The sequence below is a fragment of the Xyrauchen texanus genome, chromosome 4, assembly GCF_025860055.1.
Source record: "Xyrauchen texanus isolate HMW12.3.18 chromosome 4, RBS_HiC_50CHRs, whole genome shotgun sequence".
NCBI classification, from domain to species: Eukaryota; Metazoa; Chordata; class Actinopteri; order Cypriniformes; family Catostomidae; genus Xyrauchen; species Xyrauchen texanus.
Genome location: NC_068279.1, coordinates 44707578 through 44734573, shown reverse-complemented (window position 1 = coordinate 44734573; position 26996 = coordinate 44707578). Strand labels below are relative to the sequence as shown.

The window sequence follows — 26996 nt, the reverse complement described above, 5'->3', positions numbered from 1 at the left end:
CCTAATAAAAGGAACATTAATGACACCTATTCATTTAAATACATATTAAACATCAAGATACCACACCATGGTTCTTAGTAGTGTGCTGTAGTATCCTGATATACATTTTGCAAGTTTATGTACAACTATCATTACAACAGCCAATCTGTTTTTTTTTTTTTTATGTATATTTTACACATTTTAAATATGGACTTTATATTAATATTGTGTTGTTTAAAAATATATACTTGTTTTCTTTGCATTATTTGAGGTCTTAAAACACTGCATCTTTTTCTGCAAATAAATGCTCTAAATTACAATATTTTTATTTGGAATTTGGGAGAAATGCTGTGAGTACTTTATAGGGTAAAACAAAAATTGACATTTTACTCAAACACGTACTTCTAAATATTAAATCCAGAGAAACTGATCATTTTATTTTTTTTCCAGAGCTGTGTGTGCGTGTCTCTCTGTGTATTAAATAGGCTATATAACACGTACAAGAGAGTGCTAGCATTGCAACAAAGATGCTTTTCTGTCTACACAAGGTCAAATGTAGGAAAATAAAGTTCAAAGACAGGACAGGTTCTTATTTGCATTTTAATGGGACAAAGCAAGAACACGAAAAAAGGTAGGATGAATATTATTTAGAAAAATCCTCAAAACATGAGATCTCAAATTATTTTTAGGCACTGCCTATGTTTTATGATCATCAGTTTATTCATCAAGTGAAATCAACGCAAAATAAGGCAACATAATTGGTCTCGTCTATTAAAACTCCAATGGGCAACAGTGCAAAATTCTGATCCATTCAGGTTTCGGGTCTAGATACAAAAAAAAAAAAAGTTGATATTTAGATATTACACACAAATTCATTGTACTAACAAAAATGTTCAGACTGGATCTTTGCACTGCATTGCAATCCAGCAAGTTCTCCCACAAGACTTAGGAAGAATCCATTAAACCGCATGGATCAGCATTTAACAGAGCCGCTAATACTGAAGTTCAGATGAAGCCCAAACCCAACCCTTCATCCCACCCACCCGACTACAAAACAAAAAGCAAGCAAACAAGCAAGCATTCATATTCAACACTTGAAATGTCTTTATATAGCGTCCCTGTCCCACCAGTTTAACACGGTTGTTTGGTTATTTACATACAGAATGGGATACCTTACTTACAAGCCCTCAAAATAAGCGGAATGCAAAACAATTTAAAATACCTAAAATTTGCGTAACATCAAATTTTTTGTGAAAACGTATTAATATTGTGCAATATTTATCTGCCGTCAAGGAAAAAAATGTGGCAGTCATCCCTGCAATTGGTTTAGTTTGAGAAAATTGAATGTCTAATTAAAAAAATACAACAGTTGACATCCATTTTATTCATTTTATAAAGAAAAAAAAAAGGTTTGACACTAAACATGATTCGATGGTGTCATCGCTCCTTTCAAGAAAACTATTTTGCTTTTAAAATGGCAAGTCCAAAGAAAAAAGCCAAAGCTTCATATATTACAAAATCAGCAGCTGAAATTGCTCTAAACAAATGAAAAAAAAAACAAAAGCAAAATGGAAAACTTGCAGTTATAGTTGAATTTTATTTATAGTACTTTTGAGTTTAAAATGGCATCTTCCTCTCCAATTAAGTCAGTCGGACACCAGGCCGATGACCTATGGATTTATGTGGGTGTGCATTAATGCGTCTGAATACATGTTTGTGTATCATGGTGTGTTGTTTAATCCCAGCGTTGGGCAACTCAAGACCCCGCAATGACGAGCAAGAACGGCCTCATAGTCCACCTAAACTGAAGGAAAATTACAGGTGGAGGGTGGGGAGGGTCAAAAAATTCTCTTTAAAAAAAATGGCACACCCCCTCCCTATATCAGGCTTCTTTTTGGGTGGTTGAGAATGAGGGGGTTGTGTGTAAATCCCTGCTGCAGCCGCAGTGGAGAGCTAGAGTTGTCCATTGGCGCATCAGTGTGTGTGGTATCCTGCAGTGCCCATGCTGGACTGGTTGGCTAGCACGGTCCCATTGACTCCTTGTGCAGACTCCACCACACCGCCGTTACTGACTGCACTGACACCAGGCCACCCAGCGCCAGCCTGTAAATGACTACAAAGGGAAAACAAATTGCTGCCAGTTAGTGGCAGAGAAAATCTAGTTAATATTTAGCAGTTACTGAGTTACTTCAAAAACATTAATTGCAAGAACAATTACTGAATTGATAATAGCGGTGACAAACTTTGCGCCAATATACTGAAAACTGTTTTCCCTTTGAATACTTCATGACTGCAAACAAACACTGAGCATCGTCTCACATTTAACTAAAAAAAATTTGTTTGCTTGTGGTCAGAGTTGTTAACCTCTTCTGAAAGGCAACTAGGTCGACTGGGCGCGATCCACACCGGAATGTATACTTAGACCATAACACAAAAGTGTGTAACTTTTTCGGTGTTAAAAAACAAAACCTCTTATCCCAGCTTAATATGCAGAGAAAAAAGTAAGCCATTTGTGCTTAGGAACATTTTCTCAAAAACTGTAAACACTGTTTCTGTGGCGATATAAAATTTACTGTTTGTTTGAGTGGCCCATCTATACAGACACAACAACTCAACCAATGTCGTGATTTGGGGGGTGGGACTATCGATTTATTCAAATCAAGAGCAGATAGAGAGGGAAGTATTCAGAAGGTATTTTGCAAGCATTTGGCAGTTGCACATTTATTGCAACTCTGCTATCGCATGTAAACCAATCAGACAACAGATGTTTATTATTTATGAATAATCCCAATCAAGACTTTTCGGTTTTGCCCATTTCTTTTAAAAGAAAAAACATTTAAAAGCATCATTTTTATGAACGCAATGTACATGGACCACAAACGGCCTGATTCATATTGTGCAAAAAAGCATGAGCTTTTCAATAAGCGGTACTTCAGAACTTTCAAACTGATTAACTAGCTGCTACACAATTTCTGAGAGTCTGCATGGACAGGTTTTTATCAGTCCGCCAGGAAACAAAAAACATGATTACAACGTTATGTGGTTAAAACAATGAGTTACTTTTGGATAAATGGACATTTGAAATCAATGCACATTTTCTACCAGTTTCATTCAATTGTTGAAATAAGTTCTTTACAAGACATCATCCATACCAAGAGACAAGGGTACTCAAAGTACCCGTACTTCCATACCAAAGCAGTACTATAATAATAATAATAAATAAAAAAATGTCACGATACCAGTGTTTTTGCAGTACTGGTCATACAGACTCGATCCGATAACTGCGGTTTGACTGACTGACACACAAATGCTTTCAAATTCTCACACGATTATTTGAGCGTGTGCTCTGTTACTCCTTTTACACTGAAATCCAAAGTTAATCAAATTAAAATCATAATATGTCCTAGTGTGATTAATAAAAGGTGAAAGTCTGCAATCTTAGTCTGCATGTGCTGGGTGATTTAAATTAATGTGTGACCGCTCATACACGGCAATCTCCAGACATTGAGAATAATTTGTGTTGGATGAGATGACAAAGCAGGGCACTAATCCACCGTGAAGCACACGCAGACTATATATATGTACTTTAACGATCACACTGGGTCATGTAGCAAACAATTTATCCATCAGAAGTAGTGAATCTTTCGTCAAAATAAAAGCTCAAGTCAAAATAAAAGTATGATTAATAATAGCTAAATGTCTGAAATACATTGCAACTGTATAGTAAAATTCACTGTAGTTATATTAAAAATGATAAAATAATGATTAATAATATCATTTTTATTATACTAAAAAGTAAAAAAAAAAAAATGCAATGGTATGTTGAAAAGTAACTTATTTTTTCACTTGTTAATTTTTAAGAATTAATTTGTTTAGACACTTTAAATGTTGTTATATTCAAAACTGAATTAAAAAAATAAATAATCGATGCATGCTTAACTGAGAAACAACTGAAGGAAACATGCATTTCTTTTAATGTATTATTTTAATTGAAAATTAACTTTAAATGGGCTACAAGAGTGTGTTCAATAGCACATTACTATGTTTTTGCATCAAAACTGGTATTGAGAACCATAAAATTTCACTGGTATTGGTACCAACTACTGAAATTTTGGTATTGTGATAACATTACAAAAGAATGGAGAGTTTAGAAGACTTACTTAAAGCCCTGTTGGTTCCAGGCTTGTCCGTACACGCCATAAGTGGGTACCTGCCAGCCATTATGGACATACTGACTAATTTGTTGTGCGTTGCCATACCACTGTCCCCACTGACCATATGGCTGTGCGGCGAAGCCAACTTTGTTCTGCTATAAAATCACAAAATTACAGAAAGGTGATTTATACATTTATGAACAGGAAACTTGGTGTTCAACATATTCCTTGGGCATTCCAACAACCAATTATTTTATCTTAGTGACATTTAGCTGGAAAATTTCTAAACACTCTTCCAAGCAGAACATGGGATGAAAACATACTCCTGCTCACCTGGGGTACCTGCACCTGCTGCATGGGGCTGACCATGTCTGTAGTCTCTTTTCCCCAGTAACATTTCACTATGTGACCTTCTACGGACGTACCATTAACAGACACTATTGCATGAGCCGCGCTTTCATGGGAGTTGAACCTGCAGATTAGAAAAGAGTTTCATCAGCCACTACACAGTTACGACCTGTAAGCGTTGTGTCTCAGCTTGAATGATTCGAACATACCTAACAAATGAGTAGCCTTTGTCTGGGAACACTCGAACTTCCATTATTTGACCAAAAGGAGAGAAGGTCTGTCTCATGAGTTGTTCTTTTAAAAAAAAAGAAAAAGTGCATTTTAGAAAACTAAAATTCAAAATATATTTTAATAGATAGATGAATGGGTTTCAAAATCAGAGCTGATAATTACAGATAGTTTTATAAATTATTCAATTTTATAAGGTTATAAAAAAAACGAGTGCTCCAAAGGGAAGTCATCAAGTAGATATAAATTAATCGTAAATTCATGTTGATTTTGACTGACGGTGTCCCTTGAGAAAAAGTCTAGTAATTATTACCGGATCGCTGATGATCTACTATTGATGAATTACTGCGCATACAGTATATAATTGCCTATATGACCATGTATATATTGTAGAGGATTGTAAGACTGCATGTTTTGCTTCCTTTGTGTTTGTGTGAGCTGGGAGTACAGACATTTCAAAATAAGAGTCCCCAGTGTGTTTTGGGCTTGTTTGCAGTTAAAAGTCCTGCGATATGGACCAAAATATTTTTTTTAGTTTGTTGTGTTTATTAGGAGGTGCACCGATACCCATTTTTGAAGGCCGACACAAGTAGTACCAAGTACCTAGATTTGGGTATAGGCCGATACGGAGTATCGATACGAGTAGTTTTGTGTTTGTAAACATATGCCTTACTATATGCATTTTCAGTAATTAAAAAAATGACAATTCAGGACTGTTTTAATAATGTGGAGCTTACCTTTAAAAGTATCCCAGCTAACACCTTATGCATGCTTGTTATTTTATCCATATTGTTCTGTACGTTCATGGAGAGGACAGTTCAGCTTTAGTATTCATTGATTGTTCTTTTGTAGTATTAAGCCTGACTTCGACGTCTGTTTGATTTCTTTATACTGTGTTGTTACTGGGCTGAATTGACAGATAGAAACTCCCATCACTTTTTCCAGCATAGTCTTTACATGTAAAAAGTATTTTTGGAGTTGCTGTGTTTATGGCAACAATGGCCTTCTCACGTGAGCAAAGCCCTCTCTGGCGCGAGACTGATCACAGTGCTCCTTTTTTTCCTCCCTCAAATACAAATGTGCGAAGAGAGAGAAGGCGGATGAAATAAACTCACTCATAAAATTAAAATGATTTATCTTTTCTTGCTGCCTTTTATCTGTCAAAATCCACTATCAGTAGACCTCTAACAACCAGTGTATTCTGATCATGAACAAATTAATCTTATGAGCCAGTTCTTTGACTGAATTGGTAAAATTTAGAGTCATCGGTTTTAATGACAGCAGTTACTGTAAGTCACTTATGCATAATAAATGGAATTGTAACACATTTATTAAAACAATTACAAGAAAATTCATTGACAAAGGCAAAAATAAATAAAATCTGTATTGTTAGAAGCCTTTTAATGTTAAATATGGTAATTCTCACCTGTAAGGCCAATACTGACTCCACCGCAATAGACAGTGCAATTGCTGGGGCTGGACTGGTTCACTACTTCATCAAATGACAAGTGCTTGGTGCTCGTTGCTAGAACAATCCAAATTAAATCCTGATAGGTCTTTGTATGCGTTTATAGGTTATAAATTATATATTAACTCAAAGGGATAGGGAGGTTTCAATATAGCACCTAGATTACAGCTATTTTCCAACTCTTCATGAATATGAACTTACTTTCATAGGTGGCTTTGGGCGCTGGGGGTTTTCTTGTAGCCCAGTTAGTCCTGATCTGCCTGCCGCCCAGCCACTGGCCCCCCATCTGCTGAATGGCATTCTCTGCATCCTGCAAACAACCAATGCAACAAGAACATCAGCACATGGCCACAACAGAGACTTCTGGGATTTTAAATTAGCCATTAGAGTCACATGAAGATGTTCCACAAAGTGACTCTGTTTTGGTAAAAATCGGCATTTCCTGATGTTGGGATTATGACTCACCCATTTGTTGAAAAATGAAACAAAACCGTAGCCTTTAGACTTCCCCGTCGCCATGTCCTTCACAACACGAGCATCACTGTGAAGAGAGCAAATCTAATAAGAACAGACACAGCACGTAAAAGAGTTCCCAAACATTTTGACCCAATGAATTTCCATGACATTTCCTTGAACTTTTCAGTTGTTTGTGAACGGATATTTTGATTCAGACTGATTCACTAATGAATCATTCAGACGATTTATGCACCAATTTAACCATTTAATAAACGACTCAAGAGTGACTCGCTCACAAATCTACAAAAGAGTCACATTTAACCAATATATAGTAAAAGTATTTTACATCCACAAAATGAAGTGAAATCCATAAAACATAAAAATAAAAAAATAAAGCTTTTTTTGTGTGTGTACGGCAGAGCATACATAATTTTAGTTTTTAAATTGTATATTCACTAAAGCAATTTCCTAGACTTCCAGATTTAACCTACAAAACTACAAGTGCAAGACAGCTGTGCCCTTAAACACTTCTGCAAAATTCCCATGAGTATTGTTGTAAGTGTATTACTGAGAGTCAGGGGCATGAATGCAGTTACATAAAATACAGCTACCTACTGTTTTAAAAAACCTGGTCATTTAAAAAAAAAAATAATTATAATAATAATATTAAATAAATGTTTGAAAGGTTAACAGTTTGTTTTGATGTCAAATTTTACACAGCCAGACAAATGCATGTGTCAGAATAGAGGTAGACCGACAATGGATTTTGCAAATACTGTTAACTAAAAGGAAGTGTTCACCCAAAAATTTAAATTCTTGTGATTTACTCACCCTCCTGGCATCCCAGATGTGTATGACTTTCTTTCTTCTGCTGAACACAAATGAAGATTTTTAGGAGAATATTTCAGCTCTGTAGGTTCATATAATTCAAGTGAATGGTGACCAAAACTTTGAAGCTCCAAAATCCACATAAAGGCAGCATAAGAGTAATCCAGAAGACTCAAATGGTTTAATCCATATCTTCAGACACAATATGATAGGTGTGCATGAGAAACTGATCAATTAGTAAATGTTTAATAAATTCTCCTCTCTGCCCAGTATGGGGCAATATCCATGAAGGTGAATCACCAAAAACAAAAGGAGAAAGTGGATATTGACGGAGCAGGGAGGAGAATTTATAGTATATATATATATATATATATATATATATATATATATATATATATATATATATATATATAAAAAGAAGTAAATTGACCCGTTTCAGATTTAACCACCAGAGTCGTCTGGAGCAGTGTTTCCCAACCTTTTTTCTGCCACGTCACACACTACGACTAAAAAAATAATTCTACAGCACACCACTATCCCACATAGGCAAAACATCGTCAATAATTTTCCTTTTCAAGAACTTGTCCATGTTTTCTGTATTTTAGTAGCGTGTTTAATTGAAATGTTTGAAATTTGGCAATGCAAAAAAAAGTCACATACAGCGCTTGCATTAAATTTTCTCATCGTCAGTCATATTGGAGGGGGGTCGTACAAATTCCAACATAATCTATAATTACCCGTCATTTTAATTTTCATGATTACAAGACATTTAATAGCTTTTATTTTCATTCACATTTTCATTTTTAATCATGAATTTACAGGACGAGCATAAAGCAGATTATGCATTTATTTATGAAGAGAACAGATGAACAGAGACGCCACACGATGCAGATGAATGTTTTTTCCCTGATATTCGTAAACGATAAGGTCATATTTAATGAAATTATGAGATATTCAATGTCTCTTCACAAATTTGGACAGTTTTTAAATATTTCTTGTTGCCTAGTACTCTCAAAGACATTATTGGTGAAGCAGAAACGTATGTGTGAAAAACACTTTGGTGTGACGTCACTTCATAGACTTCGATGTTTTCTGCAGCACTGACGAGAGTCATGTGAAAGACCCTTAACGTGTATAAATATCACTCAATTGCACATTAATCATTGCTCTTCACTATCACAAAAGTGACCGATTATGGTATCGAAACTAATTTCTCCGAAAGGTGTGGAGTTTTGATACCTGAATTTTTTTTTTTTTTATGCATATTTATTTTGTGGAATTTGAGAATTTTCCACGGCACACCTGACAATCTTTCATGGCACACTAGTGTTCTGCGGCACAGTGGTTGGGAAACACTGGTCTAGAGTTCTTTCATTGCGCCATTGTGCTTTTAGGAGCTTCAAAATTTTGGCACCCATTCACTTGCATTGTATGAAACTTTTCTATTCTTCTAAAAATCTTCATGTGTGTTCAGCAGAAGAACAAATCATACACATCTTGGATGGCAGGAGGGCCAGCAAATGAGAATTACAATTTTTGGGTGCACTTATTTGATCCCAGATAGTTTTAAAAATCGATTAATACAAAGTTTTTCCTTACCATGACGGGCACAGACATGGAGACTAAAAGCGACAAAAATTAATAAAATCCCAGATGCCGTGGCGTTGTTCAACAAAAAATCCTAATAACCAGATAAGATTCTCTGCATAATGTGGGACTTTTAATTATTAACAAGCACGAAATACACTTCAGACTCTTATTTTTAAATGACAGAGACTTGGCTCGATTGCAATGCTTTATATTCAAGTATGCACTAAATTAAGCTTTTTATAGTCTATATACACACCAGAAGGTGGTTTGTGTGTGTGTGTGTGTGTGTGTGTGTGTATATATCTATATATCACACACATACATACATATACACACACAAACGTTTGGGGGTTACTTGGCTGAAATGTTTCTTATGATCTTAAGGCATACGCTTAAATGTTTGAAATTAGTTTTGTAGACAAAAATATATGCGCACCAACATACACATTTTAATTATAAATCAAAAAATAAATCAAAAAAAAGTTTTGAAATGGATGACTTGGACCAAATAATAAAGACAAGCAGCTAATAAGAGCCAGGCATAGATGGGAACTCCTTCAATAGCGTTTAAAAAGCATCCCAGGGTGATTCCTCAAGAAGTTGGTTGAGAAAATGTCAAGAGTACATTTGTGCAAATTCTAACTTTGAAGATACTGAAATATAACACCGTTTTTATTTATTTTGGATTTTAGTCAAAACATAATTGGCAGTTTTATTTGTTATTCCATAGTTGTGATGACTTTACTATTACTCTAAAATGTAAAAAAATTAAATAATGAATAAGTGACCTTAAACTTTTGAACAGTGGTGTACGTACACACACACAAAAATATACTTATTCAGGCAATTATATAATCAGCCAATTGTGTGGCAGCAGTGTAGCAGGAGCTTCAGTTCATGTTCACATTAACCATCAGAATGGGGAAAAATGTCATCTCAGTGATTTGGAGCGTGGCATGATTGTTGGTGCCAGATGGGCCGGTTTGAATATTTCTGTAACTGCTGACCTCCTGGGATTTTCACACACAACAGTCTCTACAATTTACTCAGAATGGTGCCAAAAACATCCAGTGAGCAACAGTTACGAGAAAGATCAATGGAGAACGGCCAGACTGGTTCGAGTTCAAATTTCTTTAATTCAAAATACATCTTGCAGTTTACTTACGATATTCTTCCAAATGGTGCAAAGGCAGCTCTGATGTCATCAGTGGTGATTTCTGGGCTGAGGTCGCCAACAAAGACGTGAAAGTGATCTGAAAAACATCCAAGAATAACTTAAATTCTCACGCATCTCTAGTTGTTGAATCAGAAAATCTGTTATACATCGATCAACACTGAACTGCCTGTTCATCTTACATACATTTAGTCTGTATAAATAAGAAAAAAAAAATGGACTGCAACTCACTGCTTGTGTCTTTTTTCTGGCTGCTTGGTGAGGTGGCCCAGTTGACTTTTACTTCCTAGGACAAAAGGGTATCAGGAGGGCAGGGCAGAAAGTTTGAGAAGAATGTCAGAATGGATCAAGATTCTGCTTTACACCTAGCTGATAACATATCAATTCTTACACACAGTGAGTGTCTGAATGTACAGTTGAGTGGAGGGAGACCTGATGATACTCAGAATTCACACTTCACTGTCCTTTAGCACTTATTTGAATAGGCAAAAACTCTTAGTAGTAAAAGGTCCAAATAACAAGGGACTTACAAAACAAGTGAAATTACCAACTTGTATTACTCCTCAAATGGTCCTTCATTACCTGTTGAGGATAAAATATTTTGAACTGAATGGGCACAAGAAGCTTTCCTTTAAGATATAATTCATAAAGGAATTATTTAAAAGAGTGATGAGGGATATTTACAAAAAAAAATCATGAAGCATCATATAAAAAGCTATGGCCAGTGGTGGCATGACTATGAGTGAATGTGGCTGAAGTTTTATGCTTTTGTCATCATTTTGGCTAATGCACAAGCCATTTCAAAATGTGTAAGATTTCCATTTCAAGGAAGCACTACATCCACCCAAGGATGTTGATAGGTTAATCCATGTCAGAAGGGTGGATCAAGTACTTTTTTTTCACCAAACAACATTATAAAATCAATCATGATATGCACATGGGCTGAGAATGAAGATTAAAGAATCTTAGGTCAACATGACAAGCCTGACAGAATCTCCCTCTGTTCACGTTGCACATCCAGGACACAGGCTGATGTTGACCTCAGAGTCACAGGTTTAAGTAAAGTTAAATATACATTACATGAAACGTGTGCTTAGTCTGCAGATCATTGTCTTCACCACACCCTCCCGTCCCAGCCCAACTCACCCTGTAGATACGATAGCTTACCTTACCCATTATTTTACGCCCGTTCATGGCTGCGAGGGAGGCCGCTGCGTGCCTTTGTTCAAAGAACTCCACAAAGCAGTATGGATCGTTACCCGCCGTCTAAAGCGAAGTTTTTGTGATTAGAATATATAATCATTTGTATGCACCATATAGACGTACACAACCCATTTATATAGACACCTCATGCCATCCAATTCTGCTGAACTAAGATTTTTAGGAGAATATATCAGTTTCATACAATGAAAGTAAATAGTGACAACAACAACTATAAAGTTCCAAAAAGCACAAAAGGCAGCATAAAAGTTATGCATAAAACTCCAGTGGTTTATTCTGTCTTCTGATGCGATCTAATTGGTTAAGTGAGAACAGACCAAAATATAACTCCATTTCCACCATACACCTTGCCATTGAAGTCTCTAGACTCTATCATGATTTCAAGCTTGATTACACTTCTGAATGCATAACGCATGCACAGAGCACTAGAAAGATTAATAGAGTTTGAAATCATGATCGCCATGTCAAAATTTACAGTGAAAGAGTTATTTGTCTGTTCTCACTTAAAATCAATTAGATAATTTCAGAAGACATTGATTAAGCCATTGGAGTCTTACGGATTACTTTTATGCTGCCTTTGTGCTTTTTGAAGATTTAAAAATGTTGATCACCATTTACTTTCATTGTATGGACCTACAGATCTGAAATATTCTTGTAAAAATCTTCAGTTGTGTTCAGCAGAAGTCAGTCAGTCATAAACATCTGGAATGACATGAGGGTCAGAAAATGATGAGAATTACTATTACAGCAAACCTGCAACCTGTAATTAACCATTTTACTAGTTCACCTGTGATGATGTTTATGTAAAAGTCTTAAGATACAGCAGCATGATATATATACATATATATATATATTATAGTTCAGATGTTTACATATACCTTATCCAAATACATTTAAACTCAGATTTTCAATTCCTGAAATTTAATCATAGAAAACATTCCCTTTTCTTAGGTCAGTTAGGATCACGACTTTATAAGAATGTGAAATATCAGAATAATAGTACAGAGAAACATTTATTTCAGCTTTTATTTCTTTCATCACATTTCAAGAGGGTCAGAAGTTTACATACAATTTGTTAGTATTTGGTAGCATTACCTTTACATTTTTTTACTTGGGTCAAATATTTTGGGTAGCCTTCCACATACTTCTCGTAAGTTGCTGGAATATTGGCCCATTCCTCCAGACAGAACTGCTGTAATGGAGTCAGGTTTGTGTAGGCCTCGTTGCACATTCAATGCTGCCCACAAATTTTCAATTAGATTGAGGTCAGGGCTTTGTGATGGCCACGTCAACACCTTGACTTTGTTGTCCTTAAGCCATTTTGCCACAACTTTGGAGGTACAGTGTATCTGGAAATTATTCACAGCGCTTCACTTTTTCCACATTTTGTTATATTACAGCCTTATTCCAAAATGGATTAAATTCATTTTTTTCCTTAAAATTCTACAAACAATACCCCATAAATGGCAATGTGAAAGAAGTTTGTTTGAAATCTTTGCAAAAAAAAAAAAATACAATAAAAAAAAACAATAAAAAAAACAATACCATGTACATAAGTATTCACAGCCTTTGCCATGACACTCAAAATTGAGCTCAGGTACATCCTGTTTCCACTGATCATCCTTGAGATGTTTCTACAACTTGATTGGAGTCCACCTGTGGTAAATTCAGTTGATTGGACATGATTTGGAAAGGCACACACCTGTCTGTATAAGGTCCCACAGTTAACAGTGCATGTCAGAGCACAAACCAAGCCATGAAGTCCAAGGAATTGTCTGTAGACCTCTGAGACAGGATTGTATTGAGGCACAGATCTGGGGAAGGGTACAGAAACATTTCTGCAGCATTGAAGGTCCCAATGAGCACAGTGGTCTCCATCATCCATAATTGGAAGTTTGGAACCACCAGGACTCTTCCGGCCAAACTGTGCGATCGGGAGATAAGGGCCTTAGACAGGGAGGTGACCAAAAACCTGATGGTCACTCTGACAGAGCTCCAGCGTTTCTCTGTGGAGAGAAGAGAACCTTCCAGAAGAACAACCATCTCTGCAGCACTCCACCAATCAGGCCTGTATGGTAGAGTGGCCAGACGGAAGACAGTCCTCAGTAAAAGGCACATGACAGCCTGCCTGGAGTTTGCCAAGTGTCACCTGAAGGACTCTCTGCCCATGAGAAACAAAATTCTCTGGTCTGATGAAACAAAGATTTAACTTTTTGGCCTGAATGGCGAGCGTCATGTCTGGAGGAAACCAGGCACTGCTCATCATCTGGCCAATACCATCCCTACAGTGAAGCATGGTGGTGGCAGCATCATGCTGTGGGGATTTTATTCAGCAGCAGGAACTGGGAGACTAGTCAGGATCGAGGGAAAGATGAATGCAGCAATGTACAGAGACATCCTTGATGAAAACCTGCTCCAGAGCTCTGGACCTCAGACTGGGGTGAAGGCTCATCTTCCAACAGGACAACGACCCTAAGCACACAGCCAAGATAACAAAGGAGTGGCTACGGGACAACTCTGTGAATGTCCTTGAGTGGCCCAGCCAGAGTCCAGACTTGAACATCTCTGGAGAGATCTGAAAATGGCTGTGCACTGACGCTCCCCATCCAACCTGATGGAGCTTGAGAGGTCCTGCAAAGAAGAATGGGAGAAACTACCCAAAAATAGGTGTGCCAAGCTTGTAGCATCATACACAAAGACTTGAGGCTGTAATTGGTGCCAAAGGTCCTTCAAAAAAGTATTGAGTAAAGGCTGTGAATTCTTATGTACATGTGATTTTTTTTCCATTTTTATTTTTAATAAATTTGCCAAGATATCAAACAAACTTCTTTCACGTTGTCATTATGGGTATTGTTTGCATAATTTTAAGGAAAATAATGAATTTAATCCATTTTGGAATAAGGTTTTAACATAACAAAATGTGGAAAAAGTGAAGCGCTGTGAATACATTCCAGATGCACTGTGTGCTTGAGGACATTGTCCATTTGAAAGACCCATTTGCGACTGAGCTTTAACTTCCTGGCTGATGTCTTGAGATGTTGATTCAATAGATCCACATCATTTTCATTCCACATGATGTCATCTATTTTGTGAAGTGCACCAGTCCCTCCTGCAGCAAAGCACTCCCACAACACGATGCTGCAACCCCCGCGCTTCACGGCTGGGATGGTGTAGAATAGCTTTATTTTGGTCACACATTATACACAGTTTTTTGCATATATACAGTGAAATGTATTAGTTTTCACATATCCCAGCAAAGCTGGGGTCAGAGTGCAGGGTCAGCCATGATACGGCGCCCCTGGAGCAGATAGGGTTAAGGGCCTTTCTCAAGGGCCCAACAGTGGCATCTTGGTGGTGCTGGGGCTTGAACCCCCGACCTTCTGGTCAGTAACCCTGAGCCTCAACCACTGCAGTGTACTTCGGCTTGCAAGCCTCATCCTTTTTCCTCATTATGGCCAAAAATTTCCATTGATTTCATCAGACCAGAAGAAACTTTTCCAAAAAATAAGATCTTTATCTCCATGTGCACTTGCAAACTGTAGTCTGGCTTTTTTGGGCGGTTTTGTAGCATTGGCTTCTTCCCTGCAGAGCAGCCTTTCAGTTTATTTCAATATTGGACTTGTTTTGCTGTGGATATAGATACTAGTCTACCCGTTTCCTCCAGCATCTTCACAAAGTCTTTTGCTGTTGTTCGGGGATTGATTTGCACTTTTCGCACCAAATTACGTTCATCTCTAGGAAACCGAATGAGTCTCCTTCACGAGCGGTATGATGGCTGCATGGTCCCATGGTGTTTATACTTGTGTACTATTATTTGTACAGATGAACATGGTACATTTAGGCACTTGGAAATTGCTCCCAAGGATGAACCAGACTTGTGGAGGTCCACAATTTAATTTCTGAGGCACTAAATTTGAAGGTAGGCCTTAAAATACATCCACAGGTATACCTCCAATTCAGAAGCTAATTGGCTAATTGTCTTAAGGCTCGACATAACCTTCTGGAATTTTACAAGCTGCTTACAAGCACAGTTAACTTGGTGTATGTAAACTTCTGACCCACTGGAATTGTGATATAGTCAATTAAAAGTGAAACAATCTGTCTGTAAACAATTGTTGGAAAAATTACTCATGAACAAAGTAGATGTCTTAAACGACTTGCCAAAATTATAGTTTGCTAACATTATATCTGTTGAGTGGTTAAAATAATTAGTATTAATGACTTCAGCCTAAGTGTATGTAAACTTCTGACTTTATCTGTATATACATATACACTGATTAGCCACAACATTAAAACCACTGACAGGTGAAGTGAATAAAGTTTATTATCTTGTTACAATGCCACGTATCAAGGGGTGGGATATATTAGGCAGCAAGTGAACAGTTAGTTCTTGAATTGCATGTGTTGGAAGCATGAAAAAAGAGGAAGGATCTGAACGACTTAAAACAAGGGCCAAATTGTGATGGCTAGATGACTGGATCAGAGCATCTCCAAAATGGCAGGTCCTGTGGGGTGTTCGCAGTATGCAGTGGTTAGAACCTACCTACCTGTAGCACAAATTGTTAAAAGAAACCTTAATGCTGGCCATGCTAGAAAGGCGTCAGAGTGTATCGCAGCTTGAGCGTTTGGGGCTGCGTAGCCGCAGACCGGTCAGAGTGCCTATGCTGACCCGTCCACCAGCGAAAGCGCCTACAATGGAGCAATGGAAGAAGGTGGCCTGCTCTGATGAATCACGTTTTCTTTAAGATAATGTGGACGGCCGGGTGCCAGTGCGTCATTTACCTGGAGAAGAGATGACAACAGGATACAACATGGGAAGAAAGCAGGCCAGCAGAGGCAGTGTGATGCTCTGGGCAATGTTCTGCTGGGAAACCTTGGGTCCTGGCATTCATGTGGATGTTACTTTGACATTTGTCACCTACTTAAAATTGATGGATAACACATTCACCCCTTTATGGCAACGGTACTCCCTGATGGCAGTGGCCTCTTTCAACAGGATAATGTGACCTACCACACTGCAAAAGTAGTTTTTTTTGGGTATGAGGAGCATGACAAAGAGTTCAAGGTGTTGACTTGGCCTCCAAGTTCCCCAGATCTCAATCTGATTGAGCATCTATGGGATGTACTGGACCAAAAATTCTGATCCATGGAGGCCCAAACTCCCAACTTACAGGACTTAAAAGATGTGCTACTAATGTCTTGTGCCAGATACCACAGGACACCTTCAGAGGTTTTGTGGAGTCCATGCCTCGACGGGTCAGAGCCGTTTGGTGGCACGAGAGGGACCTACACGATATTAGGCAGGTGGTTTTAATGTTGTGGCTGATCAGTGTACATATAACCTCTCTTGAAATCAACAAAACAAGCTGGTTCACATTCAGCCAAGTTTGAGAATAGCAATTCACAGTCAAAACAGATGTACTACTCACGTCCATAATCATTTTACAGCTCTTACAGGGGCCAATTTGACTGAAGAGCTGCATAATAAGGGCCTCGGTCACATCCCGTGACAGGTTTCCAACATACCTGCAAAAAATTAGTACATAAAGTGACCAGCAATGTGAATAACAAGCATTCATTGACATCACTGATGAGTCAAATTAATTATAGGTGTCCAAGTGTGCAATAAACCATCAAAATCTACATTCTAATGAAATTAGTAAGAAGACCTGTGGATACGGAGGTCCAGGAGTGCACAATACAAAATTAGCAAAGCAAATAAAAGCTGAAAACACAATGAAAACATCAGGGGGGAAAAAGGCTTCAAGTAATACCCCTAAATTGAACATTCATCATTTATTCACCCTCATGCCATCCCAGATGTGCATGACTTTCTTCTACAGAACACAAATGAAGATTTGTTTGAAGAATATTTCAGATCTATAGGTCCACATAATGCAAGTGAACAGTGACCAAAACGTTAAAGCTCAAAAAAGAACAAAGGTAGCATAGAAGTAATCCATGTAGTTTATTCCATGTCTTCTGAAGTGATTTGCTTTTGAGAACAGACCAAAGAGTAACTCTTTCCATGTACATCTTGACATCATTCTCCATGGCAATACATTTTCAAGCTTGATTACACTTCCTATAGTGCCATCTACAGCTGTGGCCAAAAGTATTGGCAGTGACATAAATTTTGTGTTTTGCAAAGTTTGCTGCTTCAATATTTGTAGATTATTTTTTCACATGTTTCTAAGGTAGGCCTATACTGGAAAACAATGATGAGCATTTCATAAGTTTTAAAGGCTTTTTTTGGGCAAAAACACTCAAGTCAATATTTACAGTGACACTTGTTCTTCATAACCTCTGCAATTTGTTTTGATACCATTCTTTAATCATGGCAGTGGTTTTGGGCAGATTTGTGAGAGAGCCCACTCCCTTGGATGAAAAGCAACACCACACATGGATGGTCTCAGGATGCTTCACTGCTGGCACGACACAGGACTCATTCAACCTCTCCCCCTTAGGAGCATTCACCTTTTCTTCTCCGAACTATCGATTTTCAAGATGTCCCAAACTCCTCAGGAGGAGATGGTCCTGGTGCTTGCTGGACTCTCTGGGAAGTCCTGAAGACTTCTTCACTCCAGTTCTCTCTCCTTGAAGTTTTCGATTATCCAGTAAATGATTCTTTCATGTGCAATATTCTTTGCAGCAATTTCCTTGCATGCGAGTCAACTTTGATGCAAAGCGATGATGGCTGCACGTCTTTCTTTAGAGGTAACCATTGCGAACAAGAACAATGATTGGAAGCACTTCTTCCCTCCTTTTATAGTAATCTGTCTGCTCTTATAACCAATCAGAATGATAGAGTGATGTCACCTGACTAGTACTCATTCACACTTTCCCAGGTGCTCCTATAGGATTAGTGAAATTATGTTAGCTTGTCATTTTGTGCCAGGACCTAAAAACAGTTAAATTTGGGTTTTTGTGATAAAGTTCATTTTTTTGGCCAATGAAGCTTTTTACAATTATTTAAAATGCATCTGATCACTCTGCACAATAATCTACAAACAATGTGAATCAACACCACAACAACTGAAACAGAAAAATGTGCCACTGCCAATACATTTGGACATGTCATTTACGCAGAGTGCTACAGCCAAGCAAGGATATTACAGCATATTCAGAATGGTGGGGAGGAACCAAATGTAATATTTTATAAATCAACCATAGAAAAAAAAATATATCATCAGACCACCACTATGAAACTTGGTGGTCTGATGGTCCTTCTCAATGTCTATGGTAGTTACGGCCCTGACATAAAAAACTAGAAGTATAATTGAGAATGAAATCATGAGTCAAGCAGACTGCTGATGTCAATATTTATAGTGAAAAGGGAGTTACATTTTGGTCCAATCTCAACCTAAACTGATTGCATTGCTTCAAAAGACACTGATTTAACCACAGGAGTTGTATGGATTTAATTTTATGCTGCCTTTAAGTGCTTTTTTAGATTAAAAATTTTCACTTGCATTGTATCATGGGCCAAATAAGCTGAGATATTCTTAAAATCGGAGTTCAAAAGATGAAATAATAACACACACATTTGAGATGGGGGTGAGTAATTGATGAGAGAATCTTCATTTTTGGGTGACCTCTCATTGAGTTGTGGCTTAATACTGTCGAGCTGTCTTTCTTTGATGAGCCTCAATTTCATTGTGTTGTGCATTCATTTTATTGTGCTGTGACTTTTAAGTTGTGGCTTATTTTCGTTTCAGCTTTTGCTAATTTTGTTGTGCTGTGCCGTGCCACTGCACATTTCGTATCCTTAAGAAACCCCATTAGTCATCCAGCAATGAACTGCTTGTACTCGTGTGTCCAGATTTGAAACAAAGAGAAGACAAGTCTGCACACGCGCACAGCCCGCGCGAGCAACCACCAACTTAAGCTCTTCTACTTTCGCATAGGAGCTAATAAACAAGTCAGATACATCTCAACGAGCACGTTAGATTTTATTTACAATATCTATTCATCACGCTGTGTGCATATCATTGTATATACATCACAACGCGTTGGACACACGCCGGTGAATAAACTAGACTGGCTCTTCTGTCTCAATGTAACGCCAATGAGCTTTGAGTAAGTACCAGGCAACTTTACACACAAACAGCAATGTGTGAGAGAGTGTGTCTGCGGCCCTTATCCTGCCTGTAAAGGCCTACAGCAATTATCCAAATAAACTCCATAACTAACACGTGGACTTTGCGATGCTTTGAAATCACACGACTGTGCGTGATCTGTGATGGTCTCGAGCGACAAAACTAGAGTGAATCTATCAGACCAGCAATCAGAGCTTTTGTTTGAGAGGAACAGAATGTACACTTCCACTTTGTAGTTGTACACCCTTAGTCCTAACATTACACTCAGTGCTTTTAAAACATATGAAATATAAATGATGTGATTTAAACGAAAAGATGGAAGGACAGCGCGTCTTCTTCTTGAGCTGATCTGAAGTTGTTTTTCTAAAGTCTTGGCGTACAATGGGGATGGATACGTACAGGGTCTTGGGCTGCTCGTCGTCCATCATATTTCCACGATTGAATTAAGACACCGAACCCTGAGAGAAAATCCTCTTGTGTCGATTTTGAGATGATCCCGAGTTCGGCGCGTGGTCTCGGTCTTTCACGTGTTATTGTCCCCTCTGTTCTACACCAAACGGGTTGTAATAAGAGTAAACGTGAAATGCCGTCTCGGCTGACTCCAGTTATGAACAATGGAAAGGCGACATAAGATGGCGGAGGCACCGGAAATGGGAGTGCGCATGCGCGCACTTAATATAAAGCGCATAAAAAGCGTAAAAGAAAGAGTTCCGTAAATTATATTAAATGATACTTTTTATACATTATGTAAAAGTTTATGAAGGTACAGCAATAGCATACCAGAAATTTGCCAGAAATGTATGGTTTGCTTCAGCGAAAAAATTATGCGCCGCCCGGGAATCGAACCCGGGTCGCAAGAATGGGAATCTTGCATGATACCACTACACCAGCGGCGCCATGTGGACAATGGTATTCGAATGTGTTTATTCAAAGAAAAGCCTTTGAAAAAAATGTGCGCAACCAGCATTGTGGACGTCTGGCAAGAGGTACCCAAGCATTCTGGCCAGACTGTGTAACAGCTTCTTCCCCCAAACCATCAGACTCCTCAATACTGGACTGACACACGCACACGTGTTCTGAGTTGCACTTTAATTATTGTCACTTTATACCTGGCTGCTAACTGCTATGTGCATAGAACACTCTCTCATAGTATGTTATGTTTACATTTTTAGAAACTGTCATCTTTTTGCACTACTGTGTACTGGTCGGCGCTGCACTGTCTCTCACTGTGCCTATTGTCCTGTTCATTGTTAGTAATTTATTGTACTGTCCCGTACTTTTTGCACACGTTTGCACGTGAACTTTATATAGAAATGTTATTTAGTCTGTGTAGTCTCATGTGGTTCTGTGTTTGTCCTGTGCTGTTTTATGTAGCACCATGGTCCTGGAGGAACGTTGTCTCGTTTCGCTGTGTACTGTACTAACTGTATATGGTTGAACGACAATAAAAACCACTTGACTTGTTCTGAAAAAAAATAAGAATAATTATTTTTCTGCCATATTGGCCAAAACATGCATATCAGTTAAAATGTGTTAACAAAACGAGTTTTGTTATAACAGACAAATAGCGAGTACAACACACAAATCATATAAATTCTCAAATTCTTAATAAAGTAAACTTTGATTAATTTAAATCTAAAAAATTAAGCAGCATTATTTCAAATAGTATAGATTATCCTACTCAAATGCCGTTAAAGTGATAGTTCACCCAAAAAATGAAAATTCTCTCATCATTTAATCACCCTCATGTCATCCCAGACTCAGAGATGCAGAGGCCTTGAAGTGGGTATTCTAAAGGGAACGTGGAATTACTGTGAATGTACCCTTCATCTTGTGGAAGCACGTTCACATACTTTGAACTCATTTTTGATGCTACAATAATTTAATAAACCCTTTAGAATCCATAAATTACATTGCTTGCATTGCTTTTGTTTAATTATGAAACATATAGTTAGCATTTTGGTTGTGTACTCACAGAACAACCCAGACACACCAATTACATTTGATTCATAAATACACAACAAAGAAAAACACAATACACGTGGAATCAACATTTAACATTTAACCCTCACTAATCCCTTCCCAATCACCAACCCCGCCCTGACCCCCATCAAACATCCCGATGGTCATATATCACAATACATAAACACTCTCAATAAACAAAAACAACAAAGAAAATATAATAAACATACATCATTAAACTAAACTTCTCTCTCCACATCCCCTCCCTGAGAGTCCCCCAAAAACACAAAAAATGGCCCCATTTACTAACAAACAAGACCAAACCCAAGCGTTCTACTTGCCACCTCCTCAAAAGCTAGCACCCTCCCCATCTCTCCACACCACTCTGGAAATGGGGGCGCTCAGTTTGACTTCCATCCCCTTAAAATAATTTGCCTGCCAATCATGATACTGGTCAGAACCCATTTTTTATATGTTTGTCCCCCAAGTTTATGACTGCCCTATTGCCCAAAATACAAAGTCTAGGCCAAAGTACAATTTGAGTGCCCAAAACGTCACAAACACAATTCTGAACCTTCAACCAAAATTCTTGGATCTTAACACACCCCCAAAAGACATGGGTTGTGTCCCCATCTTCTGATTGGCATCGCCAGCAGGTGGGCGTGTCTTTAAGACCAAGACGATACATTCTGGAGGGGGTCCAATAGAACCGATGTAAAAATCTTGAATTGCTTAAGGCGCACCCTTGCGTCTCTAGATGCAGACTTGATGTTTTTAAGAATCCTAGCCCACACCCCCTCCTCTAATACCAAGTTTAAATCTTTCTCCCATAATCTCTTGATATAAGTTAAAGCTCCGTACCCCAGACTCTGAATTAGCAGGGAGTAATACACTGATGCCTCATGACCTTTTCCAAAATCAGTAATCACCACTCCCACAGTATCTACCACTTTAGGGGGGTGTATACTACTCCTAAAAATAGTACAGAGCAGGTGGCGCAACTGTAAATACCTATAACAGAGATCTGGGAATCCCAAAAGTGTTGAACAAAATTTTCAAAGGATCTCAACACTCCACTCTCATACAGCTCATCGAGTTTAGTAACCCCATCCCTATACACTCTGACCTGCAGAAAGGGGATTTACCGATAAACAATCTTGGGTTCTGCCATATGCTCGAGGCAACATTTAAATAAATGTCAGATTTAAACATTCTGGACACTTTTGTCCATACTGAGTGTAAATGCAAAATAACAGGGTGTGACTCAACTTCTCCAATTTGTTTGATAGGGAGGCTTTGCAATGGCGAAATAGGGGCAAGAACTTCCTGTTGAATAGAAAACCAGGGAGGGGCGCTCTCAGGTAGAAGCGACCAATGAGCCAAATGTCTGAGACTGAACACATATTAATAAAACAAAATCTTGGGTAGGCCTATCCAACCATTGTCAATTGGCCTATGTAACTTGTTGAAATGTAATCTGGGACAATTACCATTCCAAGACACAGACACACAAATGCAGAACTATAAACGCAAACCATCTTTTAGCCTCGAGTTTCAAAGTGTTCCATGCACACATTGTGGAAATTCTCATCATCTGATGTTTCAGAATCCTCTTTATCATTGGGCTTGGGCCTTTTGCCTGTTTGCTTTGCTTTCTTCTTTTGCCCCTTTCCAGATGGCAGGGTTGTTATTTTTATTTTCACACTTTTTTTAACAGCCTTCTTCCTTGCTTCCTCTTCAAGTGCCTGTTTCACAGGTGTATCTGTCAGGATTTCGGATTGCCTCTTCTTTCTCTTCCCACTGGCAGTCTTCCTTGGTCCTGCTTTGGGAAATGGACGGAGAGCAGATGGACTGAAATCTTTTTGAACAGCTTGAGTTGAGATGTCCGACTGAGTCTGAGGTGGAGGCTTGAGCTGGCTCATTTGAGGTGGAGACTTGATGGCTGGCTGAGGTGGAGGCTTGGGCTGGCTCATCTGAGGTGGAGGCTTGAGCTGGCTCATCTGAGGTGGAGGCTTGGGCTGGCTCATCTGAGGTGGAGGCTTGAGCTGGCTCATCTGAGGTGGAGGCTTGGGCTGGCTCATCTGAGGTGGAGGCTTGAGCTGGCTCATCTGAGGTGGAGGCTTGAGCTGGCTCATCTGAGGTGGAGGCTTGAGCTGGCTCATCTGAGGTGGAGGCTTGAGCTGGCTCATCTGAGGTGGAGGCTTGAGCTGGCTCATCTGAGGTGGAGGCTTGAGCTGGCTCATCTGAGGTGGAGGCTTGGGCTGGCTCATCTGAGGTGGAGGCTTGGGCTGGCTCATCTGAGATGGAGGCTTGATCTGGCTTAGCTGAGGTGGAGACCAGAGAGGCAGATGGTTCAGGGCGATCTGTGACCTGTGATGTTGCATAATCTCACTCCTGGAAAATGTCTGTATAGGCTTGGGATGTCATAGACTGTCATTGTTTTTGCAGGATTCATTCTCATACATGCATCATTGGCCGTGTTGATCAACTCCTTGAATGGACCATAGACGCTAAGTTCAAGGGCCTGTAGCTTATGAGAACAGTGGGGTGGGAAAGAAAGGAGCACTGTCCCATTTTTTTTGCAGTAAGTGACTGCCTTCATCAAAGGGGGATGGTTGTAACATTTTTATGAACTGTTACTACAATCCCCACAACAACCAGCCATTGCATAGCTAACTGTTTAAGGTATGTGGGTTCAAAGTTAGCATGAATGCAAAGCATCAAATGAAAGCTGGAGAAACAGCTACTTTAGATGATGTAAGTTTCAACTACGAATGCTAGGCAAGAAATAATCTTGATAAAAAAAATACTTTCATACCTGAAAATATTTTTTGTGGCTATAAAATTCACTGTGTTGCTAACAGAGACATGCCACTTCTCATGTGAGCTCGAAAAGGAAATGGGAGACTACGATATTGATGACATCACCGCTGCTCTTTTCTGATTGGTCAAACTGAGAGCGTTACAACTAACCCAGTGTTACAACACTCCCCGGTCTCCCCCTATACAACTTATGTTTTCGAAGTCATGAATATGTTTTGTATTAACTTATTTTTTTAAGCCATGTTAACTTCACAATTAAACTATGTAATTTTAGGTGACTTGAAATGTGTTAGCAGTCTTAAAAATGTTTGGTAACTGCCTTGTTTTGTTTGTTTGTTTGTAAGTTTCCTTAAACATTATAAATAAATAATTGAGCAAACTGCATGTAGTAAACATATATTTAATATAAGAAGACAAGATACAATTACTGACAAAGCATGAGGCACAACACTGGAAAAAAAAACACATTTGACAGCAACAGGATACGTTGTCTACAGCTGCATTAGTGTTGCACATCCATCAACGTTAAAACCTTATAAAGCCACACGTCTTTAAAACTCTTTTGGGTAACTCAGATCCCGTGAGATGCAGAAATAGAAAACAGTGGCAAAAGTAAAGAACAGTTTTTTAATATAAAAATATATATTTTTTAATATAAAAAAATCTTCTTTAAAAGGATAGATCCCCCCAAAATGAAAATGATCTCATCATTTATTCATCCTATGACTTTCTTTCTTCTGCAGAACACAAACAAAGATTTTAGAAGAATATTTCAGCTCTGTAGGTCCATACAATGCAAGTGAATGGTGACCAGCAATTTGAAGCTCAAAAGAAGCACTGAAGGTTACTTCAATTCAAGTGGATGGGGACCAAAATGAAGGACAACCCCCCCATTCATAGTACAAGACACAGCCTAGTCTTGTTAAAATTTAAGTTTGAATACATTTGGTAGACTACAAGCTAATTTTATAATGAGATAGGATTGTTTTTTTATATAACACATTAATAATTGAGTGCTTATAACTGTAGAATTATGCCGATATTGTCTTTTCTTCTGAGTTCTGTTGACTGTAATGCAGCAACATATTGAGCCTTTATGACAGTTGCTGTCCATGAGCGTGGTATTCTGCCGCACACTTGCACATTGTAATAATACAAATATTTCATGTAACATCTCAAGTTGCACCACTCTCATCTCCAAATTTCAATATCTTTCAATTGGTGGCAAAGATTGCTCCAAAACAGCATTAACAATAACATTACTAAGCTCTCTCTTAAAGTCATACTACACCTCACAATTTATCCATTGTTATCTGTACTCATTTCTGTTGACTTCCTATTGTGGCAACAAGAACTCAATAAATTCTACATGGTGGCACAGATTCCTCTAAAACAAGCTGGAAATCCATACATAAACCCTACTGAATATACTACACTTTAAAAACTTGTTTCACATGAGTTTAATATTAGTGATGCTCATATACGCACTAGGGGTGTTACGGTATTATAGGATCAAGGTATGATAGCTGTCACAAAAAATGCCACAGTATTACAGGATCACGGTATTGAGGTGCATTGATAATATTTTGCAGTTTTAATGTTTGGTTATGAAATATGTCTGATAAACACACAGAGAAATATTTCAGTTATAACCAATTCTTGAACTTTGTTTGGGATGTCTTTAAATTGAATCCTTTAACTTTTGATCTTGAACATCAGGACACTCTCTTAATCTGAAATGGCAAAACTAATAATAGGCAAAATTAACATGTAAAACAGTAATAACAAAAAGAAAATGCAACATGTACAGTAGTCAGATGAATATAACTAAAAAAAATTATGTTAATGTTTGATTTATGAAATTGAATTGTAATAATTTGTAATGATTATTGCCCAGGTTACCACTTCAAATATACATTTATACGCATTCAGTAATTTGTTGCATTTTGATTTAGTTTCATTCTAAACAATGCCTACTTAAAAAAAAATATATTTATTTTTTGCAGTTTATTTATTGGCATTTTGTCCAATACTGTCCGGTTTCAATGCAGTAAATATCACACTGCTTCATTGAAAACTACAATAAGCAGAAACAGTATGCAAATCTTGCACGGCAGCTTCTGAATTGATGGAAGGTAGTAAACAATGTTTCCAAACAGGTATATATTTAGTCAATTCCTAAAGCACTGGACACAGCCTATGTAATAAAATGAAAGGTTATGCAATTCTATGTGTTGCCACAAAGTGGAGACAAATGTCCATTTATGATAAGGACTATCTTTTATGTCCTCAGCGCCCTGCTTGATTCAGATCTATTGAAGACAAACATGTTGATCTCATTGTAGCCTGGACACAGATTCTTCTGCTGAGCTTGTGCAATGAAAATGGAGCAATAGTTAGCCAGTGACTTGCAATGACTGCCAGTTTTTCTCTACTGTTACAATATCTTTATAGTGAGAGTCACAAAATATGGCACATGTTGACTTTATTATAGAGAATACACCCTGGGAGTAGGACACTAATGGTATTAAAGAGATAATTCACCCAAAAATGAAAATTCTCTCATCATTTAATCACCCTTATTCCATCCCAGATGTCAGTGACTTTCTTTCTTTTGCAGAACACAAATGAAGATTTTTAGAAGAATATTTCAGCTCTGAATGTCC

The 26996-nt window shown here is 38.0% G+C and overlaps 1 protein-coding gene and 1 non-coding gene across 2 annotated transcripts; both read right to left on the bottom strand.

Annotated features, from left to right (window-relative positions):
• Positions 1-567: 567 nt before the first annotated feature.
• LOC127638554 (cytotoxic granule associated RNA binding protein TIA1-like) lies at positions 568-20178 on the bottom strand. The gene is made up of 12 exons (XM_052120134.1): positions 19945-20178; positions 16876-16972; positions 11393-11491; positions 10457-10511; positions 10217-10304; positions 6643-6718; positions 6379-6487; positions 6136-6234; positions 4691-4775; positions 4467-4605; positions 4140-4288; positions 568-2092 (listed from the first exon to the last, which is right to left on the bottom strand). Exons 1-12 carry the CDS (start codon positions 19971-19973, stop codon positions 1954-1956), a joined length of 1164 nt encoding a protein of 387 aa, XP_051976094.1. The 5' UTR covers positions 19974-20178; the 3' UTR covers positions 568-1953.
• A 192-nt stretch (positions 20179-20370) lies between these two features.
• On the bottom strand, positions 20371-20441 carry trnag-ccc (transfer RNA glycine (anticodon CCC)). Its single transcript has one exon. It is a non-coding gene; the product is annotated as a tRNA-Gly (tRNA).
• Between the last annotated feature and the right edge of the window lie 6555 nt (positions 20442-26996).